This window comes from Triturus cristatus, chromosome 5_1, assembly GCF_964204655.1.
Source record: "Triturus cristatus chromosome 5_1, aTriCri1.1, whole genome shotgun sequence".
NCBI classification, from domain to species: Eukaryota; Metazoa; Chordata; class Amphibia; order Caudata; family Salamandridae; genus Triturus; species Triturus cristatus.
The window spans coordinates 1,019,623,304-1,019,649,985 of NC_140587.1; the positions used below are offsets into that span (position 1 = coordinate 1,019,623,304).

The following is a 26,682-nucleotide window of genomic DNA, read 5'->3' on the forward strand; positions in this document are numbered from 1 at the left end:
AATCAGGTGTGACTTCAGCACTTTGATGGCGAACCTCATCGAATGCAAAAGGTCCGTCATAGTCTGGAGGTGGGAGATGACAGCCTGGGGTGAGCTCGCCTTCAACAACCAGTAGTCGAGATAAGGGAAGACTGGAACCCCTGATCTGCGCAGATGAGCTGCAACCACCGCCCATCACTTTCATGAACACCCGAGCGGCGCTGGTCAGGCGGAAGGGGAGCACGGTGAACTGAAAATGCTTGTGGCCTACCGTGAAGGGTCAAGGGCAGAAAAGACCTGAGCCAATGTCAACATTTTGAACCTTTCCTTCCGGAGGATGAGGTTGACATCCCTGAGGTCCAAGATTGGACACAGGCCTTTGTCCTTCTTGGGTACCAGGAAGTAATGGGAGTAACAACCACGACCTACTTCTGGCTCAGGGACTCGCTCAATGGCCGTTGGCCAAGAGAGCCGCAACTTCCTAACGGAGAACGGCCAAGTGATCCTCTGACATGCGAAGGAAGGCAGGTGGCATGGCGGGAGGGGTAGTCTCAAAGGGGAGGGAGTAGCCCCTTTGGACTATCTGCAAGACCTACTTGTCTGACGTGATGTTTAGCCAGTGGGGGAGGTGATGTTGAATCCTGTCGCCCACTGACAACTGGTGGCTTTGAAAAGTCGGACTAGGAGGGGTTGGAGGCTGCTGCAGAGGGGGAGCTGGTGGACTGGCCCGCCCGCTGGCCAACACCCACGATGCTGGGTCCCGCGTACCTGGCTGCGCAGAGGCTGGAAAGCTTGCGCAGGCCTGTGGCTGTGGGCGGAACGTGGCGGGGCACCTCTTCCTAGCCACGAAAGGGGCGAAAGGCAGACTGCATGGGGCGAGAAATGGTAACAAGCCCAATGATCTGGCCATAGCCCTGTAATCCATAAAGCGCTGGGGCGTGTTGTCTGCTTTGTCGCAAAACAAGCGACAGCCATCAAAGGGCATGTCCAAAAGAGTTGATTGGACATCACCCGAAAAGCCAGTGGACCTCAGCAAGGCATAGCATCTCAGGGCTACCGACTTTGAAATCGTCCTGCCTAGCTAGTCGGTGGAGTACAGTCCACATCGTATGGCAAACTTTGCTGCATCTCTACCCTCGGCAACTGCACAGGAGAGCACGGCCAGGGGCTTCTCCAAGCACTGTGGCAGCACCTGCACGAATGTGTCCCACACAGAATAGGAGTAACGTCCCAAGAGACATGCGCTACTTACCGGCCGCAGTCCTAAGCTGGCGGAAGAAAACATCTTCTTCCCAAGATGGTTCAACTTCTTGGATAGTCAATCAATTGGAGCAGTAGGGAATTCGCCCTTGGAAGTCGAGGCTTGGACCACCAATCTCTCAGGGGGAGGGTGTTGGGAGAGGAAAATGGGGTCGCCCGGGGCCGGGCGGTGGTGGTGGGCAATCATCCTATCCACAGGAGCCCCTGTGCTGGGCTTGAACCAAGTGCCCAGAAGGATGTCGGTGAGGGCCTCATTGAATGGCAGCAGGGGCTCCGAAGAGACCGCTGCCGGTTGAAGCACCTCGCTCAGGAGGTTTGTCCTGACCGCCACTGTAGGAAACTCAATGTTCAAGGCCTCAGCCACCCTACGCAACACCACAGCGTAAGAGGCACTCTCCTCCACAGCCACGGTAGGGAGAGAAAGAATGCCAAGGTCTGGAGAAGTGTCCAGACCACTGGCCTCACCCAAACTCCTCTCTCCAGTCCTGTTCTTCCAACTGGTCTGCAGAGGGTCCACAAACCTCTACCAGTCCTTCTCACACTCCTCTGGTAGCCACTCAGGGCAATAGGGAACACCAGGGGAGAATAGGGTTTCAAAAGTACCGGTACCGACGTCGGTCAATGCCGGTCCGGCTCTGTGCCGATGTTGAGGGGGAGGCTGGGGTCGACGTCGGTAGGGGACACAACCGGTGTCGAAGGGGGCAGAGGTGTCGCCAATGGATTTGGCACCGGAGGAGGTGCTGTAAGGTCGACAGGCGCCGATCCAGATCCAGGCCTGAATCCCTGGGGGCCCTGTGACGTTGTGGCCGAAGCCGCCGGCATCGAAGGCCTAGAACCCCTAGCTGAGTCCACGGGGCGCAAAGGTGCGCCCGGCGGAGTCCGTCTGCCCAAAGATGGAGTGGAGGGCTTTGTAAAAACTACGAAGTTGGGCAGGGGTCGCTCCGGCTCCTGGGAAGGGGAAGAGGCTCGGAATCGGCCCAACAGGCTCTGCGGGTAGAGCCGGACGACTACCTTCCACATCCCGCGTTACGTCTCTCAAAAGACGGGGAGAACGAGAAGAGCGGCGGTACTTCTTCGCCTTCTTTTCGTATTTTGACTTACCTGAAGACTTCGACAAGGAGTGGTAGTGATGGATCCCCGACCGGTCCCGCGACCTCTCTCTCGAATGGCCCAGAGCCGGCTGCCGGGCCTCTAGAAGCTTTCGGGACCGCTCCTGTAAAGACTTCGGAGCCATGGCCCGGCAATCGGGACACGACTTTGGGTCGTGGTGGCGCTCCAGACACCAGAGGCACACTAGATGTTGGTCCATCACCGATATCAGCTTGTGGCAGGAGCCACAAGGCTTGAACTGGGTTCGCCAATGTGACATCCCTGTGCACAAGCAGTCGAACGACTCAAAAAGATGTCGACAAAAGTCGAAAAAAGACAGTCAAAAAGTGAGTAGAGGTACCACTCACTCCAGGTCTGCGCTGGCTGGCGCGGAAAAAGAAAGAACTGACGTCAGCGCGCAGGGGCGGCATCTAAGTAGATACTGCGACGCCTTTCTGGCGATCATGACGCCAACAACGAACGCAGAGTCGACCGATGCCACCTACCGTCGTCCAGGATTACTGCTGGAGAAAAATTCTACGGATCCAGTCTGACGCCTGGGCGTAATTCTAAGGTAAGGAATCCATAACTAATAGTCTCTTTCAGTTTTGCAACAACGACTTACCCACTGACTTGCATTGATCCCACGGTTGTGTTCCCACTCTGCACATAGCATCAGTGGGGCTCCTCGGGTGGTTCCCTGGGTCCCCGGCACTTCTTTGTCTTCTGGGTATAGTCTTGACTTGAGTAGTGGTTCACATACCATTATTGTAGTAAATGGTTTGGTCTCCCTCAGGTGACTACTGTGCATTTCGTGCTACTTACCCGCTTCTATTAAAAAGTATTGTGTGCATTGTGTACATCTCCAGCTGGAAGATATCTATTGTGTTACTGAATGTTTTATAATAAATACATATTTTTATAAATACACTGTGTGGTTCTTTTTCACTTAATCTATACCTATAAGATTGTGTTCTGGTAAAACAAGCTGCTTTACACTCTTTCTGGACTAAGCCTGAAGGCTGCTCTCCACAGCTACCACTTAGAGGTCATTCAAAGGTTGTCTAAGACCACTAAAATACCATAAGGGTTGTCTGGATTGGTGCAAGGTGCCCACTTATATAGGTGTACACCATTTACCAAGCCAGCTTCTCACACATACAATAATACTCAAATGTGTTTCATTATTCCTATTTCAGTCTTATCCTAATGTTAGGGTACTTACTCTCTGTGCCAGTCATAAATTTGATGTAAATTGCCGAACACAATCTTGTCTTTTCCTTTCACATCATCAGGGACACCATCTTCTTTCATAAGCGCCATATAACCCTAAAATAAATTGAGAAAATGGTGATCAAATATACTATTGCTCATTTGAAACTATCAAAACATCATCTTTTTAAAATATTACTAACACTAGCAAACATTTAAAATACCCTCTGCTAGGCGGACAGACTTGTTGACATTTCAAGCCCAGTCATAAGAAAATGAGTGGGGAAAAAACAATGAGACCATGAGACTCAAGATCTCCTTGGAGCACCTTAGCTAGACACCAGTGTCATGGAATCAAAATCAATTGTTTGAAGGTGGGCCAGAAGGATATGTAGACACCACCCTCTTCACAAAAGGCAAGTTAAAAGATATTCGAAAATGACTCTTTCTTTGTTGTCGAATTTACCATCAATGAAAACAATCCTCAGTGGCTAACTATATAAAAGTCCATCACAAATGTATAAATAAGCGGACTGTGAGGACCACTTGAGACGATGAAAATAGTTACTTACCTGTTACTCAATTTCTCCAGCACTGGTATCTTTGATACATTCACATAGTTGAATCATTCCCTGTCATCAGGCTGGGAATCCCCAGTAACTTTAAATAGCAGTAAACTCTGTTAAAAACTCCATAGGCCTCAACGTACAAGTTACTTATCTCTGGTAAAGATGTATCTGGTAGAGACGATTCTAGCCGCAGATTCCTTAACGTAGAATTATCCCCAGGCGTGAGACTGGACCCGGAAAATTTTCTTGCCCCAGCATCTCTGCGCACCGGGGGGCGGCACCACGCGACTCCGCCCCGACGTCTTCCGCGGGCGTGACGTCAGCGAGGTCACATAAGCCCCACCCCGGCGTGATGACGTCAGTTTGCTTCAGAGAACTTTTTCCCCGCCACAACGCGGAGCCATCACAACAAAACTGAGGAGAGCATGGGAACAGTGTGCGAAAAAGCATAGAAAAAAAACAGAGAGAAACAAAGGTTGAGGAACAGCACCAGGTGGCACCAAAGTACCAGAAGGCCATAGCAGGGAAAGAGCAGAGCACCACTCCTAGGAACAACGAGCAAGCCAAGGCGATAGCCATCCTGGAGGCACAAGTATGTGAAAGCGCCAGAACAGAAAGAGAGAGAGGCTGCAACCACAAACCACACAGTGAACAAAGGAGCAACAGCAATCCACCCCCAGACTACACTGTCAAGGAGGGCCATATCCCCTGAAAGGAGCAGGAGGCCAAAGGACAGGCAAAGAATCCCCAACGCAGAAGACTGCAAGGGGATCAGAAACTCAAAACAAACAGAGGGAAAAAGAGCAAAAGGAGCCCCCTACACTGGAGAGAAACCAGCTGGAGGGAAGCAAACGCACGCAGAAGACAAGCCACCCATAGGGAGGCAAGTGCAGAATACCAAGCTGAGGGTCCTCGCAGAACGGGGAGGAAGGGCGGGTCGTAAAGGAATCTGCGGCTAGAATCGTCTCTGCCAGGTACATTGTTACCAGAGGTAAGTAACTTGTACATCTGATAGAGACTATCACCCGCAGATTCCTTAACGTAGAATAGATACCCTAGCCATACCCAGAAGGGAGGAGGGCCTGCAAGAGAGCCTCCCCAGCAGGAGAGACACAGGGCCCCAGCAGGGGACATGTCACAGGAACAAGAAGGGAAGGCCAGGAGATCCCAAGACCAACTAAGGGAGAACCGCCCAACACCCCGCAGGGGCAGAAAGCGCCCGAAGGGCCTCAAGGAACAAAAGAACCACCTCGAACCCCAGGGAGAAGAGGTAGAACCGGAGGCAGGGCCCGCCATAAGAAGCACACACAGTGATAGTAAACAGCCGAACACACCTCGGCCACAAGCAGCGGAGAAGGCAGGAACGGCCCCACGCCAATAGCGCAGGCGTAACAAGAAAGTCACAGGTGCAGGTCGGGCTCTGCAGTCGGTCCCTCGTAGAACTTCAGCAAAGCAAAGGGTAGTCTCTTGATGGTGCCTGTTTGCACAGGGTAGCCACTCCTTGGCCACAAGGGAGATTCTTCAGTCTTCTTCTTTCGTCGAATGTCGAAGGTCCAGAGTTTCTGTTCAAGTTGCAGGTTCAGGATAATCTAATCTCCTGGGGCCCAGCTACCACTCTTATACTAATCTGGGGGGCTGGGTTACCTGCTAGGTCACGCCTTATGGGTGGGACCTGGGAGGGGGGTGGTTACACCCCCTTCCCTTTGTCCAGTTTCGCGCCAGGACTGGGGCTGGAGTGCCCCAGCACCGGTTTGAACTGGACTATGCACGGGACACCTTGTGTGCCCCAGGCATGTCTCATTCTTTTCATCCCTCCCTGCCCCAATACACTAAGGCCTGTCTGGGGTGGTGCTCGCACCTCCCAAGGCAGGAAACCTATTGTCCAAGCCTCCCTGGCTGGGATCACTCCCAGCAGCAGGAGGTCAGAGTCGTGTCTGTGGCAGCAGCATCCATTTTGTGATGCTGGGGCTCTGGTTAACTTTAACCGGGTAAGTAGGTTACAACATGTCTTCTCCCTCTAGAAGGGAGGGATAATATCCTCATCCCCAGAAATGGGATGGGGGTATTATTCCAAAGTGTTAGACACCTTACACGACATGTTTTGATAAAGCCAAACCATAGTTACCATAACCGTTTAAGATTATAAGGCACTTTAAGAGTATATGGTAGGCTATATCATAGAACAGCTATAAGGACATGGTTCCGAAAGCTGCAGACAGGCTCAGCTCATGCTAGAGCACCATCTCACATGTTACCAAGCACTCTGCCTCCAGGATTGTTAAGGCCTGCCATAGGAGTGGCTGATAGGTACACATGTGTCTATATGTAAGTTAGGTATAGGAATACTACACCTAAGCAATTACACAACCTTGCCCCAGCTGAGTGATCAGCCAGTTGTGTCATAATGGAAGGCCAGGCCAGGGTACACCTATGCCCTGGGTACCTAAGGTACACTGTACAGGGGCCAATAAGGTGATCCTATCCAAATGGGTTATGCACCTAAAGTACATAGTATCAATTTAGAGAGAGAACAGCAGGGCTGTGGGTCTGATTAGCAGGCCCACAGCCACATCTAAGTCGAAAACCAGTAAAGCAAAAGCAAAAAGTGGGGGTGAACATAGAAAGCAGACCCTACTCTCCTAAACCCGTGAGGGTCTCAATACCAACCCCGGTGGAGGGTCTGCGAATTGAGATTACACCAGAAAGTCAGGGAGAACCGAACGGTCAAAGAAGCCGTCTCTCCGGACTTGACTGTCAAGGAAAGAGTGCTTAGTGAAAGTATGCAGCGAGGCCCAAGTGGCTGCCTGACAGATGTCCTGCAGGGGGACACCGCGTCCCAAAGTAGTAGTAGCTGCCGTCACCCTGGTAGAATGTGCGCGAAGCTTTACCAGAGGTTCCTTTCCTGCCAGAGAGACAACCAGACTCTCCGGCGTCGGGTGTTATGTGAGGAAACTGGGGTCGCCCGGGGCCGGGCGATGCCGTTGTGCCACACTCCTATCAACAGGAGTACCTGTGGGAGGCGTGGACCAGGTGCCCAGAGGACGTCTGTAAGTGCATCATTAAAGGGCAGCAGTGGCTCCATGGAGGAGGCCCCTGGCCGAATCACCTCGGTCAGGAGAGTGGTCCTGAGAGACACCGTAGGTCCTGAGCAACACCACAGAAAATGTACCATCCTGCTCTGTAGCCACGGAGGAAGGGGACAGTGTACCAGGGCGTGGAGATAAATCCAGATTGCTCAGATCCCACACATTGGCATCCTAATGTGGTGCATCCTCACACTGAGCTGTGAGAGGGACCCCAGACCCCTCCCAGTCTTTGCCGTCGTCCGTCGGCTGTTTGAGAGGCTGAGAAGGATGAGGAGTCCGGGAAAAGGGAGAAAATGTCTTCTCCCGGGCTAGGAATTGGTGGACAATAGGTCAAACCAAGCTAGTCGTAGTCCGACCGTGGAGACAACGGCGCCGTGTCCGACGCCAGGCCCGGAGCAATCAGTGGCGCCGAGGCCTGAGCCATTGGCAGCGCCGAGGCCGGTACCAGCGGTGACGCCGAGGCCGGAGTCAGCCGGCGGCGCCGAGGCCGGAGTCAGTGGCGGCACCAAGGCCGGAGCCAGCCGACGACGCCGAGGCCGGAGCCAGTGGCGGCACCAAGGCCGGAGCCAGCCAGCGGCGCTGAGGCCGGAGCCAGCAGCGGTGGCGAGGCCGGAGCCAGCAGCGGCGGCGAGGCCAGAGCCAGCTGTGGGGCCGGGGCCAGAGCCAGCGGCGGGGCCGGGGCCAGAGCCAGCGGCGGGGCCGGGGCCAGAGCCAGCGGCGGGGCCGGGGCCAGAGCCATCGGTGGGGCCGGGGCCAGAGCCATCGGCGGGGCTGGGGCCAGAGCCATCGGCGGGGCCGGGGCCAGAGCCATCGGCGGGGCCGGGGCCAGAGCCATCGGCGGGGCCGGGGCCAGAGCCATCGGCGGGGCCGAGGCCGGAGCCAATGGCGGGGCCGAGGCCGGAGCCAACGCTAACCCAGGGTATCTTGCTGCCATTGCCAAAGGTGGCGGCATGGGGGAAGAATCAACCAACGGTTCCACGGGGCCCGAAGGCGCTCCAGAGGGACCCGAAGGGGCAAATAAACAGCCCATGGCCTATAGGAACACTTGAATTCACTCTGAAGTCGCCTATGGCCCCGGGAAAGGCAGGTAGGCAACAGGCAACAACGGAGGTTTCACCGGAGCAGCGGGGGAGTGACCACCCGCCCCCTACACCGCTTCCGGTGAGAGGTAGGCGAAGAGCGATGCCGCGTCTTCGACCTGGTAGGGCGCTTCGACTTACCTGACCCCGATGCCGACGAACGATGGAGTAGGCTCCGCGACCGGCCCCTCGACCGCCCACGGGCGCGGGACCTTGAGTGACGCGGAGCAAGTGCTGGGCCTCAAAGAACTGTTGGGAAAGCTCCCGCAAGTCTTCGGCGCCATGGCCCGACAACTGGGGCACGTCTTGGGGTGAAGGACGTGCCCGCAGCGGAAGAGACACACAACATGCGGGTCCTCTGCCGACATCACCAGAAGTCGAGTACTCGACAAACAAGAGGAACAAGTCTCAGAAAACAAGTCAAAAATATGACTAGGAGTACCGCTCTCTCTCGGATCTGCGCTTGCTGGCGCGGAAAAAGAAAGAACTGACGTCAGCGCGCGTGGGCACGTCTAAGTAGCTCCGACGACGTCATCTTGGCGGCTACGACGCCAGAGACGTACGCGGAGCCGCATGACGACGCCTACTGACGCGCAGGGGTACTGGTGACGAAAACCTTTCCGGATCCAGTTTGACGCCTGGGGATATTCTAAGGCAAGGAATCTATCACTAACGTGTCTCTTTCAGATGTATAGATGTGTATGCCAGATTACATCTTTGTAGATGCAGGAGATAACAGATAATGTTTTGAGTTGAAGCATCTAGTGGATTGATTGTGTTGTTATTGCAGTAAATACCAAATCTTTTCCATTTAGCTGCATAGCATGCCCTAGAGGTAGGACGTCTATCTTCTTTAATGACGTTCATACAGTCTGGTGGGAGATTGAGGTAACCAAACTCTAAGACTTCAGGAGCCAGATCGCTAGATTCAGTTAAGCTGATTCTGGATGTCTTAACTCTCCATGGTTCTGTGTGAGAAGCTTTGGGGAAAGGGGCAGCTTTTGGTGCGGAACTACTGAGAGTTCTAGCAGTGTTGTGAACCATGTTTGTCAGGCCATGTTGGAGCAACCAGGATCATTGTGAGAGACTGTTGTTTGAGTTTGCGCACCAGTAACGGAATGAGTGGGAGAGACGGAAAAGTGTACGCAAATCTGCCTGACCAGTTCATCCATATCGCATTGCCTTTGGACAATGGGTGTGGATACCTGGAGGCGAAGTTTGGGTATTTTGTGTTTGAATGTGTGGCTAACATATCTATGTCTGGGTGGCCCCACATTTGAAAAAAACGGAAGAAGAACTTGTGGATGAAGTTCCCATTCGTGAATCTGCTGTTGTTGACTACTGAGCAGACCCGCAATTTGATTGATATCTCAGGTAGGTGCTCTGATAAGAGGTATATCTTTTGAGGAATGGCCCATCTCCAAATGCTCTGTGCTAGGCGTGAAAGCTGCAGAGTGTGTGTCCCCCCCGTTTTTGTATGTAGTTCATTGCTGTCATGCTGTCCGTGTGGACGAGGACAGTTTTGCTTAGGAGATGTTTCTGAAAAGACTTTAGGGCAAGAAATATGGCCAGTAACTCCAGGTGATTGATGTGGAGGAGTTTTTGTTGAGGGGTCCACATACCTTGAATGGTGTGGTTCAAGAGATGAGCTCCCCAGCCAGTGAGTGATACGTCCGTTGTTAGTACTATTTGTGGTAACGGCCGCCCTTTGGAAAGGTTTTGTGTGTTCCACCATTGCAGAGAGCGATATTAGCAGCTGTCCACAAACACCAGATCTATAAGATGACCTAGAGCTTGGTTCCACTGTTGTGCTAGGCATTCTTGTAACAGCACATTTGGAGTCTTGCGTAAGGGACAATTAAGATGCAAGAGGCCCTCATCCCTATTAACTGCATGAACACTCGAGCTGGTAGTGAGTGTTGCGGTTGAAATTTTTTTGTGAGGGCTTGCATACTGGCTGGATTGGGGTATACTAGGGTTTTGGAAGTATCTATTGTTGCACCCAGATACTGTTGTATGTGGGATGGTTGGAGATGTGACTTGGTGAGGTTTATTGTGAATCCTAAGTTGTGCAGCAGTTGGATTGTACTGTGTGTTCGTTGTACACAATTGTTGCGTGACTTGGCTTTCATGAGCCAGTCGTCTAGGTTAGGAAACACATGAATGTTTTGTCTTCTTAAGTGGGCTGCTACCAGTGCGAGACATTTTGTGAAGACTCTGGGTGCTGTTGTGACCCCGAATGGAAGGACTTTGAATTGGTAATGTTGTCCGTCGACAATGAACCGTAGGTATCTCCTGTGAGCAGGGTGAATAGGAAAGTGGAAGTAGGCATCCTTGAGATCTGGAGTGGCAAGGAAATTGCCTTGTTGGAGCAGTGGGAGGACCTGTTGTAGCGTGACCATGTGGAATTGGTCGGATTGTATGTACAGGTTTAATGGTCTGAGGTCTAATATTGGCCTGAGAGAGCCGTCATTTTGGGGAATGAGGAAGTAAAGGGAGTAAACCCCTGTATCTTGCTGGTGTTGGGGAACCGGTTCTATTGCATGTTTTTGCAAGAGATAGAGAACCTCCTGCTTGAGAAGCGTTAGATGTTCTGTGGACATTGGACATTGTTTGGGAGGTATGTGGGGGGTAGAAGTAAGTTCCAGGCAGTAACCATACTGTATAATTTGTCTTACCCACTTGTCTGTGGTGATGGAATTCCAGACAGGTAGGAACTGTGATAGTCTTCCCCCGACCGGAGTGGAGTGGTCTGGGGGGGGGGAGTGGAGGGAAGTCACTGTTTTGTGGTGTGGGAGTTGCGGGTATTAGAACCACACCCTCTCCCTCTGTTGCTATTGCCTCTGTAAGTCCATCTAAAATAGCCTCTGTTAGGGGACGTTTGGGTGAGGCTTTTATAAGTGGAAGAGGTGGTTTTTATATCAGTGGTCTTGGAGGCGCCCCTAGTTGTTGCCTTTAGAGCCCCCAGCTGTTTCTGTGTCCTTTTTCATCTTTTCTAAAAATGTTTTCACAGTGGGTCCAAACAAGTGTTCCTGATCAAAGGGTTGATTGAGGATGGTAGACTGCATCTCTTGTTTAAAACCGGATATGCGCAGCCACGTACGTCTACATAATAACACGCTTGTATTAATTGCACGGGATGCTGTATCTGCAGCATCCAGAGCACATTTTATTGAGGTGTTCGTGATTAACTTTCCGTCCCGTATGACATCATTTGCTTTTGGTCTTGTACTCATCTGGAAGATGTTGCATGAGTTTCTCAAGCTCATCATAGTGAGCCCTGTCGTGCCTCGCAAGTAAAGCTTGTGAGTTAGCAATGCACCAGACGTTTGCTGCTTGGGACGCAATCCTTTTACCTGCTGCGTCTAGGAGCTTTGATTCTTTGTCTGGCGGAGGGGCATCACCTGTGGTTTGGGAATTTGCCCTTTTGCGGGCATTTGCCACTACCAATGAGTCCAGAAGGAGTTGACCTTTAATATAAGCTGGATCGCTTGGAGCTGGCTTGAATGTTTTCTCAATTCTAGGATTAGGCACCCTAGCCCTGACAGGATCTTTAAAAACCTCAGGGGCATGTTTAATCATACCCTTGAGCTTAGGGAGAGTATTTGTGGTTTTCTGTGGCTGGGAGAATGTCTCTAATAAAAAATCCTCCTCTAAAGGGTCTGAATGGAGTTGAACCCCATGGTATTGTGCAGCTCTATTTATTAGTTGCGCAAACCCTACATTATCATCTGGGGGGATGGTCTGGAGGGATATAAATCTGGCTCAGGCACATCTGGGACATTGTAATCATCCCAAAAGTCATGAGGTGGGGTACTGTGTGTGTCATCATCAGTATCTGTGTGATGTGGGTCTATTCCCTCACCCTCACCCCCTATATCTTCCTCATCCTCTTGTGGTGCAGGTGAAAGAGGAGGCACTGGAGAGTGTGCTGGAGAGGGTATAACATTTGCTGGTTGTGGAGGTGGAAAGAAAGGCCTCATAGGTGAGGTTGATGAGTCTTTTTTGTCCAATTTTCTCTTCTTAGGTGATATAGAGATGACTTGGCCAGTAATGGGGTCAATATGGAGTGTTCTTTGCTTAGGATCCGGTGAATCTGGTTGAAAAAGTTCTTTGGATATGCAGTATTTTTTCGGCGCTGAGGACTTCGGCTCCAAGTGGTGTTTTGGCCTGTCTTCCTTAGCTTTAGAAGGGGTTTGTGTCTCCTTTTGCTTAGGTGGAGTTTTCGGATCCGAGGGCTTGGATTGAATCAGCTTCGGTGTTGAAGAGTCTGTTACTTTTGGTTTCGGTTTAGGTGCCGAAGATTCTGGGGTCTACAGGACCTTGGTTTTATGTTTCGGTGCCGAAGATGGTTTTTCGGCACCGTGGTGTGACTGGCTCGATCCCGAGCTGCCTGAAGGCTTTGTGGGCTTCGGAGACGGGGCTTCTGAAGTCTGGTCTCGGTGTCGACCCAGACCCGAAGGTGAAGGTGTTACTGGAGCCTTCTGTGTTTTTGGGGTCGGGGTGTCGACGTCAGTACTCGCGCTCCGTTGACCTGGGGTAATCGTCAGGTCTTCGGAGTCTGAATCATCGGCTTCGGAGACGCTGGCCTGTTCATCTCCTGTCTCTGGTTCCGGATCTTCAGTGCCTGCCTCGAAGATGTCTTCTGGCGCCGAAACTGTAGATTTGGACATTTTGTGATGTCAAGCCCGGCGATCATGTATTGTCTTCTTAGACCTGAATGAGTCACAGGCCTGGCAGTGTCGACTCTAGTGTTCTGGCGAGAGACAAAGGTTGCAGACCTCGTGGAGATCTTTGTGTGGGAATTTAGCCCCACACTTGCATTTTTTAAATGGAGTCGTTTCCATATGCTGGTTGATGAGCCGATCGGCCCAACGGCCCACGTCGACAACCGGACTCGAAAAGTTCTTACTCGAAAACTGGATACGCGTCGAGAGAGATAGCGATCGAAACAATACCGTCGATCGGTGGGAGTTTTGCGCGTCGAAGGGGAAACGAAACCACGTCGACCCGGAGCACAGCAAATTATATCCGAACCCGATGGCAGAAAAAAAAACAATCTGGAGATGGTTGATGCCCATGCGCACTACTAACCAAAGGAGGAGTCACCTATCTCGTGGCTACAAAGACTTCTATAATAACAAAGTGCAAACATTCAAGCCCAACACCAGATGGCGATCTATGCAACTGTATGCGATCTACAGCTCATATGCCTCGAACAGTCACGTAATTTGAAAGTTATATGTATGAAGAATGCTCGATTATGACTCAGCAAAAATCTAAGGATAAGGGAGGCATACCCCGTTGGACATATTTTTATACTACAGATTCAAGTGCACTTTAACAAGAGTGTACCCGTTAATCGTAACTAAGCCACTGTAGTTATCCGCTGCTTACTATGAAAATACTGGCTCCTACAACCATGCAGTTTGTCTCACAAATGTATATCCAAATTCTGGAAACAATGACTCTGGGACACAATGGGGCATGAGGCAAATTGGCAATTTATTAAGGAATTACAGTTACCAATGCCCAGTGGTTGTTTTGTTGTTCATGAAAAAATAGATATCCCTTAATAGGCAACACAAAATAATACATTTAAATGTCTACACAGAAGTTACTAAACACCACAGGGTATAAAGGACATTAACCTGAATGCAGAGAGAGAACGTATGAGATACAGATATCTGAGAGATTAGCATTGCGATGCCTGGGTACAGGCCAGTATTGGATTAATGTGTGCCTAGTAAAGTAGATACTGAACTAAAACCTTCCCCACTAGAGCTACTGCTGGGATTTGTAGGTAACTTATTGAACCCAAGAAGGAAATTCAGAGCACTGGCGCACAAGTTACTTACTTGTGTAACGATATATCTGTAAGAGACATTATTTAGTGATAGATTGCTTACCTTAGAAGATCCCCAGGCGTCAGACTGGATCCGGAAAGTTTTCATCAGCAGAACCCTTGCGTGTGGGCAGGTGTCGTTTTGCGGCTCCGCGTTCGACGCAGTCGCCGAGATGACGTCATCGGAGCTACTTAGACGAGCCCACGTGTGCTGACGTCAGTTCTGTACACAACTTTTCCACGCCAGGAACGCAGAGCCATGCCAGAGACGGACTACTGGTGCCAAAGAAACTAGGGCCCTGAAAGGGATGACCTAAACCCTAGAGAACAGTTCGCAGAACTATCACTAACTAATGTCTCTTATAGATATATATCGTTACACAAGTAAGTAACTAGTGCATCTGAAAGAGACACGTTAGTGATAGATTCCTTACCTTAGAATACATACCCAAGCAATACCAACCCCGGAGGAGGGTCTGCGAAATGAAAGCACACCAGAAAGTCACGGAGAACCGACCGGCCAAAGAAGCCACCTCTCCAGACTTGACTGTCAAGGTAATAGTGCTTAGTGAAAGTATGAAGCGAGGCCCACATAGCTGCCTGACAGATATCTTGCAGGGGAACACCGCTTCCTAATGCTGTAGTAGCTGCTGTCGACCTGGTAGAATGGGCGCGCAGCCCAACTGGAGGTTCCCTTTTAGCCAGAGAGTAACAGGCTTTAATGCACAAGACAACCCATCGGGAGATAGTCCACTTGTGCACAGCCCAACCTTTCTTGGCACCCACGTAGACAACAAAGAGCTGGTCATCCACCCGGAACTGCTGCGTGCGGTTGAGATAGAATGAAAGCGCACGTTTTGGGTCCAAACGGTGGAGCCTCTCTTCCTCTCTTAAAGGATGCAGAGGCGGAAAGAAAGTGGGCAAAGTGACAGTTTGCCCGAGATGAAAGGCAGTGACTACTTTCGGTAGAAAGGAGGGACGTGGTCGAAGCACAACCTTGTCCGGATGAATCGCCAGGAAAGGAAGTTTACATTAAAGAGCCTGGAGCTCACTCACACGCCTAGCGGAGGTGATGGCCACCAGGAAGACAGTTGTCAAAGTTAATAACCGCAAAGGACAGTTATGAAGAGGCTCAAAGGGAGCGCACATTAAGTATGTGAGAACCAGGTTCAAGTCACACTGAGGCATCACAAAAGTAATAGGAGGGAAAAGGTGAGTAATGCCCTTGAGAAACCTATTGACAACAGGGGACTTGAAAAGAGAGGGCCGATCAAGCACCCCGAGAAAGGAAGATAGAGCTTAAAGGTAGCCCTTGATAGTGCCCAGAGCAGAGCCCTGCTGGGCCAAAGAGAGAAGGAACAATAGGACCTCAGAAAGAGGGGCAGAAAGGGGATCTACAGCTTTCGCTGTGCACTATGCCACATACTTGCTCCACCGACAGGCGTATACAGTTTTAGTTGAGGGACGCCTGGCTGCCAGAATCACATTACAAACTTCAGGAGCCAAGTCAAATGGAATCAACTGTCGCCGCTCAATCTCCACGCAAGGAGGTGGAGGCTGGACAGGTTCGGGTGGGGGACTGTCCCCTGTTGCTGCGACAGAAGATCCTCCCGAAGAGGCAGTCAGATCGGGGGATCCACGCTCATACTGAGTAGCTCGGGATACCAAACTCTTCGAGCCCAAGAATGACTTGGGCACGGTCGCGTCTGATCTTCTTCAGCACTCTGGGTAAAAGTGGTATAGGTGGAAAGGCGTACAACAGACCGCAACTCCACTCGTGACGAGAAGCTTCTCCGAGCGAGTGCCGCCTTGGAAACTCCAACGCACAGAACTGCTGATATTGCGCTTTCTCTTCGGTGGTGAAAAGATCTAACCAAGGTTCTCCCCGCTGTTGAAAGAGACGTGTGCCACTTCCGAGTGAAGATGCCATTAGTGATCCATCAGGCACCGGGGGCTGAGTTTGTCCGCCCTGGCGTTCAAAGAACCTGCCAGGTGTTGAACCGTCAAGGAAATGCCTTGACGTTCAAGCCATGTCCAGAGGCGCAGAGCCTCCTGACATAGGGTCCACTACCCCACCCTGCCTTGCTTGTTGCAGTACCACATGGCGGTGGTGTCATCCGTGAACACCTGAACTACTCTCCCCTTGACAGAGGGAAGGAATGCTTTCAGTGCAAGTAGGATCGCCCTGAGCTCCAAAAGGTTGATATGGGGCTTGGACTCCGCCAGAGACCAGAGGTCTCTGATCTCTGCCTCTCCCATGTGGCCGCATCATCTCAGGAGGGACGCGTCAGTCACTACTGTGTGCTCCGGTTGGGGAAGGAAGAGGGATCTGCCGCTGACAACGGTGGTCCGTGAGCCACCACTGCAAGTCCTGTGCAGTGCCCTCCGAGATCTGGACGTAGTCGGACAGGTTTCCACGAAGCTGCGCCCACGGTCCCACTGCAGAGCCCGCATATGCCACCTGGCATGATTGATGAGCAGGATGCAGGACGCCATGACGCCCAGCAGCCTCAGGGTCTTCCTGAACAAAACCCAGGACCAGGCCAAAAGATCGGAATCATAGCCCGAATGTCCCGAACTCACTATTTGGGAGGATAAACCCGAAACTGCGCCGTATCCCGAACCGCTCCGATGAAGAGGAGCTTCTGAGAGGGAATCCGGTGCGACTTCGGCACGTTGATGGAAAACCCCAGCAAATGCAGGAGTTGTCTGGAGGTGGGAGACGACTGCCTGGGGCGAGCCCGCCTTCAACAGCCAGTCGTCGAGATAGAGGAAGACTGAAACCCACGATCTGCGCAGATGAGCTGCGACCACCACCATCACTTTTGTGAACACCCGAGGGGCGCTGGTAAGGCAGAATGGGAGCACGGTGAACTGAAAGTGCTCGTGGCCCACCGTGAACTGTAGATAATGCCGGTGGGCCGGCAGGATGGGGATATGAAAATAGGCATCCTGCGAGTCCAACGCTACCATCCAGTCCTGCGGGTCTAGGGCAGACAAGACCTGAGCAAGCGTGAGCATCTTGAACTTCTCCTTCCGGAGGAAGCGATTGACGTTCCGGAGGTCAAAGATAGGACGCAGGCCCTTGTCCTTCTTTGGAACCATGAAGTAGTGGGAATAACAACCACGACCTACTTATGGCGTCGGAACGCGCTCGATGGCCCACTTGGCCAAGAGGGCCGCAACTTTCTGCTTGAGAAGTGCCAAGTGATCCCCCGACATGCGGTGGTACTGAGGCGGCATGGCTGGAGGGGTAGGTTCGAAGGGGAGGGAGTAGCCCTGTCGGACTATCTGTAGAACCCATATGTCCGAAGTGATGGTGCACTAGTGGGGGAGGTGATGGCGAATCCTGCCGCCCACTGGCATCCGGTGGGCCTGAAACACCGGACTAGGAAGGTTTTGAGGCGGTGGTGGCAGGGGCGGTGTTGGACTGACCCGCCCGCTGGCCCCGGGACCCACCACGGCGGGCCCCATGACCGTGGCTGCGCTGAGGTAGTGGTTGCGTTGGCCAGCGGTTCTGAAAGGAACGCGCTTGGGCGCCTCAACCCTGACCTCAAAGGAGATAAAAGCAGACCCCCGAGGGAGCGTGCATGGTGGCGAGACCCAAGGACTGTGCCCTATCCCGAGAGTCCTTAAAGCGTTCCAGGGTGCTATCCGCCTCGACACCAAAGAGGGATGTGCCATCAAAGGCATTGCCCAACAGAATGTTCTGGACATCCTGGGAGAAGCCAGTAGTTCGGAGCCAAGAGTCGGCCGTGTCAAGTCCACAACGGATAGTGAATTTGGCAGCATCTCTCCCCTCAGTAATGGCCTGGGAGAGCACCGCCCAAGCTTCCTCAGGGCACGGAGACAGCACCTGTGCCACGGTGTCCCACACAGAATGTGAGTAGTGGCCCAACAGGCACGCAGTATTCACTGCCCGCAATCCGGAACAGGCAGAAGTGAAACATTTTTCCCCAAATTGCTCCAGTTTCTTCGATTCCTTGTCCGGAGGAGCAGAAGGGAATGCGCTCGGAGAGGCAGAGGCCTGGACAACCAGACTCTGAGGCGTCGGGTGTTGTGTGAGAAATCTGGGGTCACCAGACGCCGGGCGATGGCGGCGTGCTACACCCCTATCCACAGGAACCCCAGTGTTAGGTTTGTGCCAGGTGCTTACAGGATGTCAGTAAGGGCGTCGTTGAAGGGCAGCAGCGGCTCCGCGGAGGACGACGATGGCTGCAGCACCTCACTTAGGAGATTGGTCCTGATAGGCACAGAAGGGAGCTCAAGGTTAAGAGCCTCAGCCGCCCTTCGCAACACCACAGAAAATGTCCCAACCTCCTCCGTAACCATGCAAGAAGGGGACAGGGTACTAGGATGTGGAGAGAAATCCAGATCGCCTGGACCTTCCATATCACCCTCCCAGGCCGGTTCATCCTCGCATTGAGCTGCAAGAAGGTCCTCAGACCCCTCGCAGTACTCCCCTTCGTCCGCCAGCTGTGGAGAGGTCGGTAAGTACGAGTTGCCCGGGGAAATGGGAAAAACTCCCCACCTGGAATTGGAATCAGGGGTAGTAGACCAATCCAGGTTCAACGCCGTCCGGCATCACTCTGGCACCGTCGCCAAGGCCGGAGCCGGCGGTGCCGCAGGGGATCGTGCCGGCGTATCCGGGGCCAAAGGTGGCGGCACAGGGGCAGAACCACCCAACTGGCCCACGGGGCCCGAAGGTGCTCCGGAGGGACCCGATGGGGCGAACAAATAGCCCATTGTCGACAGGAAGACCTGTATTTCGTCCCGAGTCGAGTGTGGACCCGGGAAGGGTAGGTAGTCCGCAGGCAACAACGGAGGCTCCATCGGAGCCACAGGGGAGTGACCGTCCGCCCCCTCCACCGCGTCTCGCGACCGGTGAGAGGTATACGAAGAGCGACGTCGCTTCTTCGACTTCTTATGGTGCCGTGACTTACCTGTCCCCGAATACGACAAACGAAGGTTGGCTTCGCGACCGGTCCCTAGACCTCCCACGGGAGAGGGACCTCGAGCGGCGTGGAACTGATTGGCGGACCTCCAACAACTTTCGGGAACGCTCCCGCAAAGCTTTTGGCACCATGGCCCAACAATCATGGCACGCCTCGGGGTCATGAGCGTGCCCGCCACCGACATGTTCCGACGGCAGGCCCTACAGGACTTAAACCTGGGCATCCCTACAGTGCACCAGGAGTCGAGTACTCGACAAAACAAGAGAAACAAGTTCTCAGAAAGCAAGTTAAAATATTAACTAGGGTACCGCTCTCTCTCGGATCTGCCCTTGCTGGCGTGGAAAAACAAAGAACTGACGCCTGTCGATGCTCAAGGGTAGTGCTGACGAAAACTTTCCGGATCCAGTCTGACGCCTGGGGATATTCTAAGGTAAGGAATCTATCACTAACGTGTCTCTTTCAGATATTACTAATACCCAAGAGAAGAGTGGCACTAAGATAGGATGATGGCACTAAGAAAGAGTCTATGTTGGAGATGTACCCTCACCTAGCGCCCTGCTTGATCCCTCTTGGGGGAAGCTAAATGGAGCATCACCGATGGTACTCTGTGTGCAGCTCATATCAACATGGGGGGGGGGAGGGGGGGCAGGGCTCCTCCCCAAAACAGTACAAGCTACAGAGAGCAGGGCCACCAGGCATCACAAAACCTCTGAAAGGAATCAAAACCATGAATTTAGCTTTAGACCCTAATTATTCTGTTCATTATTCTGTTTTATCTGTCTCTCACCCGGAAACTGTGAAGCATTATTATCGGGTACAGAAGGACATTTTTTATGAGGCTGTTTAAATGTGTGGTTAGAGTACATGTATAAGTTGCACATTTATCTGGTAAATAATCTACAGTTTGCTTTGAAAAAGGTCTAAATGCGGTCTGATTTTTAAGTGCTTTTTATCTCCCATCAATATCACCTCCAAAGGGGGCAGAGCCTTCTCTAAAACCATTCCTGAACTTTGGAATAAGCTGCCGCCAGACCTTCGTAAAGAACACGTCCTCCTCCCATTCGGGAAGAAACTAAAAACACTCCTTTTTACTGAAGCCTGAGGCACATACTAGGCCAAGTTGGACGCACACTCCGGCAGATGTGCCGAGGTGGGGCTCTCTCGCATAGCGCTTAGAGACCAGTAGGTGATTACGCGCTCTAGAAATCCCAATTAACATTAACATCCTGCACAATGTGTGTTTCTGTGAAACTTCGTGACTTGGATATTTCGCAAGAAACTCAGAGAAGCAGAGGATGTTCCAAACTTAGATTTGTATAGGTTGCGTGACTGCTAGATTCACGAAAACAGGAAAGCTGCACTCTGAGGAAGTGAATGATTATGAACTAGCAGAGTGGGTGGGAAAAAATGAAAAAGCACTAAGATTTTTCTATTGTTACTTTTGTATTGGAGTTCTGGCTGTTTGCCAAAAATAGTACTATAAGAATTGACTCGCATCAGATGTAATTGGAGACTGACTTGTGCTTCTCTTATGGTGCAGTCACTCTCCCAGCTCATCCCAAGGATTTTTCCCGACACCTCTATCCTCAATGATCACAACATCAGGAGGCATACTATGATGCAAAGACCCTCCATGGGAAGGCAGCACCACCCTCAGAAAATTAGGTAAGAAAAAATATGTGTGCAAGGGGATCCACAAATGCCATGCCAGCACTCAAAATGTCCCCGGGGCCACAGCGTCAGCTCACCTGGGTATCCAGGGGTCCCTTCAGTCAGGAAACCGTCACCTCACATCACCACTGCACCCCTTGCCAGTCCTCACCAAGGGGGGCTCCCTGAGGCATGCTCCAGGGGCCACAGCACCTAGAGGGCCAGCAGCTCCAGGGCCCATCAAGTCAAGCGTCTCTTGTGCAGCAAATCACTGATGAAAGCCCCAGTGAGACTGTATAGAGGTCAGGAGAGCCAAATATTCTGCGGGACACCCATGGTTGGAACAAGAAGGGAGGATGGGTCACCAGCATCAAAAAGGGACCCCAACGCTCCTACCTCGAGACCGAAGGTCCTGTTATGCAGGACTGGGCTTACCATTTACTGCCTCCCCTGCAGCTGGTGCTGTGGCCGAATGTGCTCTACTACAAAGTAGGAGGGGACGACTGATCTAGAGGGGCCCCCTCTGCCGAGAAATGCAGGGGGAAGTGGAGGGCACCCACGTCGCTGTCACACCATCCAGGAGTACAGAGGTCGAGATTACCGCTTAGATTGCACCCTCTCCACATGCATGTTCAGCAAGCTCCGCAGTCCAAGCTCAACTACGAAGCCGCCATTTTGGGTGCAACCTCAGAGCGAGTGTCTCTGCTCGTCTCTTTGGCCGATGAGGCAAATCCAGATCCTCCATGCACCTGCTGTTGTCCCCATCTCTCCAGCTCTCTGGGGGCACCCAGGATGGCTATAGATGCCAGACGTTGCGTCCAATAGAGGCCAGGGACTCATGGGCTAGAGAGGAGTTCGAGCACCGAACTGCCCATGGCATGGCAGCTGGCTCTGCCCTCGAGGAGGCGCAATTATGTTAGCTGACCATTCGAGAAGTAGAGGACTTGCCACATTGAGCTCAGGGAAATGAGAAAAGGCAAGGTTGAGAATGTGACTGGCTGAGTGGGTAAAGGGCTTGGCCAGCTGGTAAGCTAAATTGCAGCTAGATTGGCAATAAGGGTCTTAGAGATAACTTAAATCTACCATGGTGGTGAAATTGGAAAAGTTTAGGGCATAAGGAGTAATAGCCTCAATAAGATTAGAGTAAATGTTATGGTTGGGGCCAGGATTGATAAATAAGTGCCCTTGAGGCTGGTGATACCCTAAGATAAATATAAGACACTCACATAATGAAGACATAGAAAAGAAATGACATAGCTGAAATGGTGATTTAAAGCTATTAGCAAGGCCTCCTCCATGTCATGTGGTATGGTCTAGCTTTAGGATTGAGTAATCTTCTATGATCATAACAGCGATGTCCGGTATTGAGGACTCCTTAAGCTTTAGGTTCAGTTTAGGAGTTTTTAAACCTTGCCCTACCATAGAAAAGCTCTTTAAAACCCATCTGAGCAGTAACTTCACAAAACCATTAAATTGGTATCAAAGAAAAAATATTTTCACTAATATTTAAATAGCATTTTTCCCTGTGTAACTATTTTCCGTTTTTGCATTTCAACAAAATGCTATAAAGAATCAACTAGAGTAAATGTATCAATCTTGGCTATGCAAACGTTTCCTTATTGGCAGTGCCAGTGACATAGAAGATCCAGTCAAAACAATAGGATCAAGAAATTCTTAAGAAATAGTTACACAGCATCAGATGTTTCAAATGAAAGTGAATTAGTCCATTTCTTTGTTGCGATTCTAACTGTTTAAATGAAATGTATAACAGAAATAGAGCCCACCGATGCTTACATTTTTTATTTCACAACCTTTCATTCCAAATTAAAGCACCAGAAAGAAGGCAGGAGTTGGTTCTCATAAAATAAAACAAAAAAATAAATGTACCTCTACAACAAAACCCAAATCACGGATGTAGTCTCGTTCTGTCTCAACCAATTCCTGCAGAACATAGCTAAAAAGAAGAAAAATTAGACAGTCACAGCCTGTTCTTCTGTAGTAATCAAGGTACTCCACACGTTATTTCTACATTGAGATTACTGTTGGCAAACGGTATTACATTTCAGCACACATGGGTAGAAATAGGGATAGCTATTAAAAATATAAAATAAACATTAAATATAAAGACAGTTTAGACAATCATCATTTACGGTGAACCATACATACTGCTATTTGGAAAGAAAAATATAAAACATACCCTGAGTGCTTGTTTGGTCAACGAAGCCCCGAAAGGCATGGATAAAAAAAATCAATAAATAGAAATAGCTTGGGAGTGCAAAGTCAGAGACAAGCAATTAGGGAGGAGAAAAAAGACATTATTAAATCATCAGATTTACTCATTTCGTGAACTAAAGAACAAGTTACTTACCTTCGGTAACGATGTATCTGGTACAGACATAGTCTAGCCGCAGATTCCTTAACTTAGAATATCCCCAGGCGTCAGACTGGTCTGGGAAATTTTGCGCAGCTGCACCTCTGCGCGCCAGGTGGCGGCGCCGTACGGTGCCACCCTGACATTATACATGGACGTGACGTCAGCGGAGCCATATATGCCCGCCCCGGCGCGCCAACATCAGTTTTTGCCAGAAGACTTTTCCGCGTCAGGACGCGGAGGCCACCACCAAAAACTGTGAAAATATGGGAACAGTGTGCAGAAAAAGAAAAGAAAAAACAAGGCATGGTGAAACAAACATCACCATAGAAAGACAGTGCCAGGCACCATATATCGTAAACTGAGGGAGGGAAAAGAACAGAGCACCACTCTGGGAGGGACCCCTTCAAACGTTAAGTCCAAAACCTCCCCTAGAGGCAGAAGAAGATGCAGAGCACAGGCAGGATTGAACCTTTGGCCTTGGTGAGCCTGTGCCACCAGAGGTACAAGACCCACCATTGAGCCATAGCTCCGAGGTGAATCATCACAGCAGCCGGCAGAAAGGCTGACACCACAACATAGGACAGTGAAGGATAACCAGTCCAGAACCCAGGAGCAAAGACAAAGTACCATAAAGCGTCACCCAAAAGGAGACGTCAGATCTGAAAAATGGACCGCCAAATGCAGCATTGTCAGAGACTGCAACCGCTAGATTGCAGGGGAGGCAAGAGACCTCAAGCGGTTGAAGAAGACAGAAGGGAAGAATTAGACTCAACGTCGTCGCCTCGGCTCCGGAGTCGAAGTCAGTGCACACAACCCTGGTCGGGGAAGGATCCGCCGACGAGGGCCCGGCTGGAGTACCCTCCGCCTCTGTAGGGCCCGAAGGCACGACTGGGAGAGAGGGGGACTCAAAGTAGGCCTGAAGAGCCCGTGAGTAGGCCTCCATTTGGGCAAGCGTCGCTCCGATCCCTGGAAATGGAGGGTATGGAGGAGGTGATCTTCGGGCGCTCGTAGCTGACCCCTTACGAGAGGATTGGGCGCCAGCAGCACGCCTACGAGAGGTGGACCTCAGTGGACGCTTGTGGCTCCGCTTACCTTTTTTAGGGCACCGGTCACGGGAGCGGCCTCGGGAACGAGCTCCCTCTGGAGGGGGAGAGCAGTGAGGAGAAGAAGCTGGGCCGGACAGCCATGCGGCCAACAACTTCATACGCCGTTCCCGTAGGGACTTCGACTTCATCTGTTGACAGTCGCCGCATTGTTTGGAATCGTGGTGCACACCAAGGCACCACATGCAAATAAGGTGCGGGTCAGTGCCCGACATCTGATGCGCACAGGCCTCACAGAATTTGAACCTGGAGGGCATTGCACACTGTTCCGTTACGACACTAACGGTGCCGAGAAGCCCCAAAACAAGGCCAGGACCTGCTGGTTTCCAAGGAAAAGAAGAAAACTGATGTCGGCGCACCAGGGCGGGGCATATATGGCTCCGCTGACGTCACGTCCAAAATTTTCCGGACCAGTCCGACGCCTGGGGATATTCGAAGTTAAGGAATCTGCGGCTAGACGTACCTATCAGATATACATGTTCAGACACTGAATATTTTCACAAATAATTCTTTGAGGCATGTCCTCCAGGATCAAATTACAAACAATACACCCTTCTCCACTCTTTTTTCGGGACATTGCTTCAGCAGAGGGTAGGCATCAATACTTCGTGGATATACATGTCCATATTACCTATTGTTGGTTGCCAGTAGGTATAGTTAAGACCTAGTTTCCATAGGAAAAGTGTTTTTTGTTTGCAAATAATTTTAGTGCTGTTTGACAAATCTTCATGAAGTGTTGACAGCCATACTGGGACTCTGGAATCAACCTGAGTCCCAAAAAATGCAACAAAACAAGAAAACACAAGGAGGCAGGGTAGTCAAACCCTGACCCCATAGGCTTGGTGGTGGGGTTCCACAGGGAATACGCTCGGGGTCAAAAAGTTTTTTTTTGTAAACTTTTGCTGCAAATTCAAGGAGGATCCACTGCAAAATATTCTTTTTTCAAAAAGCGGCCTCCCACACTTTTTTTTATGCACCTAGGGTGGGCCAGGTCTTGGGGTGGATTAATAAATATATTAGGGGAGGAGGGGGCAAACATGCCCCCCCCCTTGGGCCAATTTCAGCTGTGGGGACCCCATCCCCCAGGGCCAAGCCAATATTGAGAATGGGGGGGGGGCACACTGGATATTGGCCAGGCCGGGGACCCTGGGGTCGAAATCAGGCCAGGGAGGAGGGCTGGGTTACCCCTCCCCATTTTAAAAGCTGGTGGGTCCCAGGAGGGGATGGGGTACCCAGGGCGATAAAATGCCTGGGGAGGAGGGTACATGCTCTCTTTCACCTTTAGAATATGGCCAGACCTCGGATGTTGGGGTCCCAGGGGCCCAAATCAGCCCGGCGAGGGGGGCTGTATGCACTGCTCCCTCATATAGTGTTGGACCCTGTGGGCTGGGGTCCCGAGAGGGGCAAACTTCTCCCTCCCCTAAAAAAATGTGCTGGTCCCCAGGGCCAAAATTGGCCCTGGGAGGGAGAGACGTGCCTGGCCCTGGTGGATTGGGTTCCTGGGGCTAACATTGGCACAGGGAGGATGGACTCTCAGGGAGGGGGGCCACATGCCCTGGGCCCCGGGGGATGGGGTCCAAGAGGCCAAAAGCAGCCCAGAGAGGGCTGCCTTCAAGGGCCACGAGTTCTAGTTTATTCACTATAACTGCTTACAGAGTCGGAAATTGTGAAAATGGGCTAATATGGTCCATGAAGCATGCTGTGGGTTTGAGTTCTTTCATCGCTATGAAGCTAATCCTGGGTTTATAGGCACTAGCCAGGATTTCCTAGGCACTGGGGTTCATGGTGTACTTACCTCACCCACTTATCTGGCATTTCCTTTTGCCTTGTTCCCATGTCCTGTAATGGCAGCTGCAACACAATGCTGAACTTGTGGCCGATCAATAAAGTGATTTGGTTCTGTGGTCCCAACTTTTGGTTGATTCAACAAAGTGAGAAAAAGCAGACTTGTCCAAGCCGATTCAACAATTTTTTATTTTTACTTTTAGGTTTACAGAGGTCTGCAAAACCGTGTTAACGGAACTCTGTGAATTAGCAGTTAGGATAGCTCTAAAATGTAACTGCTTCTTGCACAAAACAGAGCGCATTTGAAATTCAAATTTCTGATAAACTACTCAGCAGATTTACATCAATCCAAGCAAAATCACTTCGGTTACGCATTATCTGGTAGAGACTATCTAGCTGCAGATTCCTTACCTTTGAATTTCCCTGGCATCAGGCTGGATTGGAAACCTTTGCTGAGTAATACCCCTTTGCGCGCGTGTGGTTACATTCAGCTTCGAGTGACGACGTCCGTAATGTCGGTTATGACGTCGTGCTGCCTACATAGGCACCACCCAGACGTGCGGACGTCAGTATTGTTTGTATTTTCCACAGCAGAAGCACAAAGTAACTGATGTAATCGCGTGCAAAACTAGGGCCCAGAAAAGGGGACTAACCCAAACCCTACAAAATCAGTATTCAAAGCGGGGAGGCATGGGT

General features: G+C 51.2%; 1 protein-coding gene across 2 annotated transcripts in view; it reads right to left on the minus strand.

Annotated features, from left to right (window-relative positions):
• TRIO (trio Rho guanine nucleotide exchange factor) overlaps positions 1-26,682 on the minus strand; it is a 4,621,980-nt gene that overhangs the window by 1,404,419 nt on the left and 3,190,879 nt on the right. For both annotated transcript variants that reach the window (XM_085606120.1, XM_085606121.1), the window contains exons 39-40: positions 22,612-22,678; positions 3,554-3,657 (exon numbers count right to left, since the gene is read on the minus strand). In XM_085606120.1, the coding sequence (XP_085462246.1) occupies positions 3,554-3,657; positions 22,612-22,678 (171 nt within the window). The remainder of the gene's footprint in view (positions 1-3,553; positions 3,658-22,611; positions 22,679-26,682) is intronic.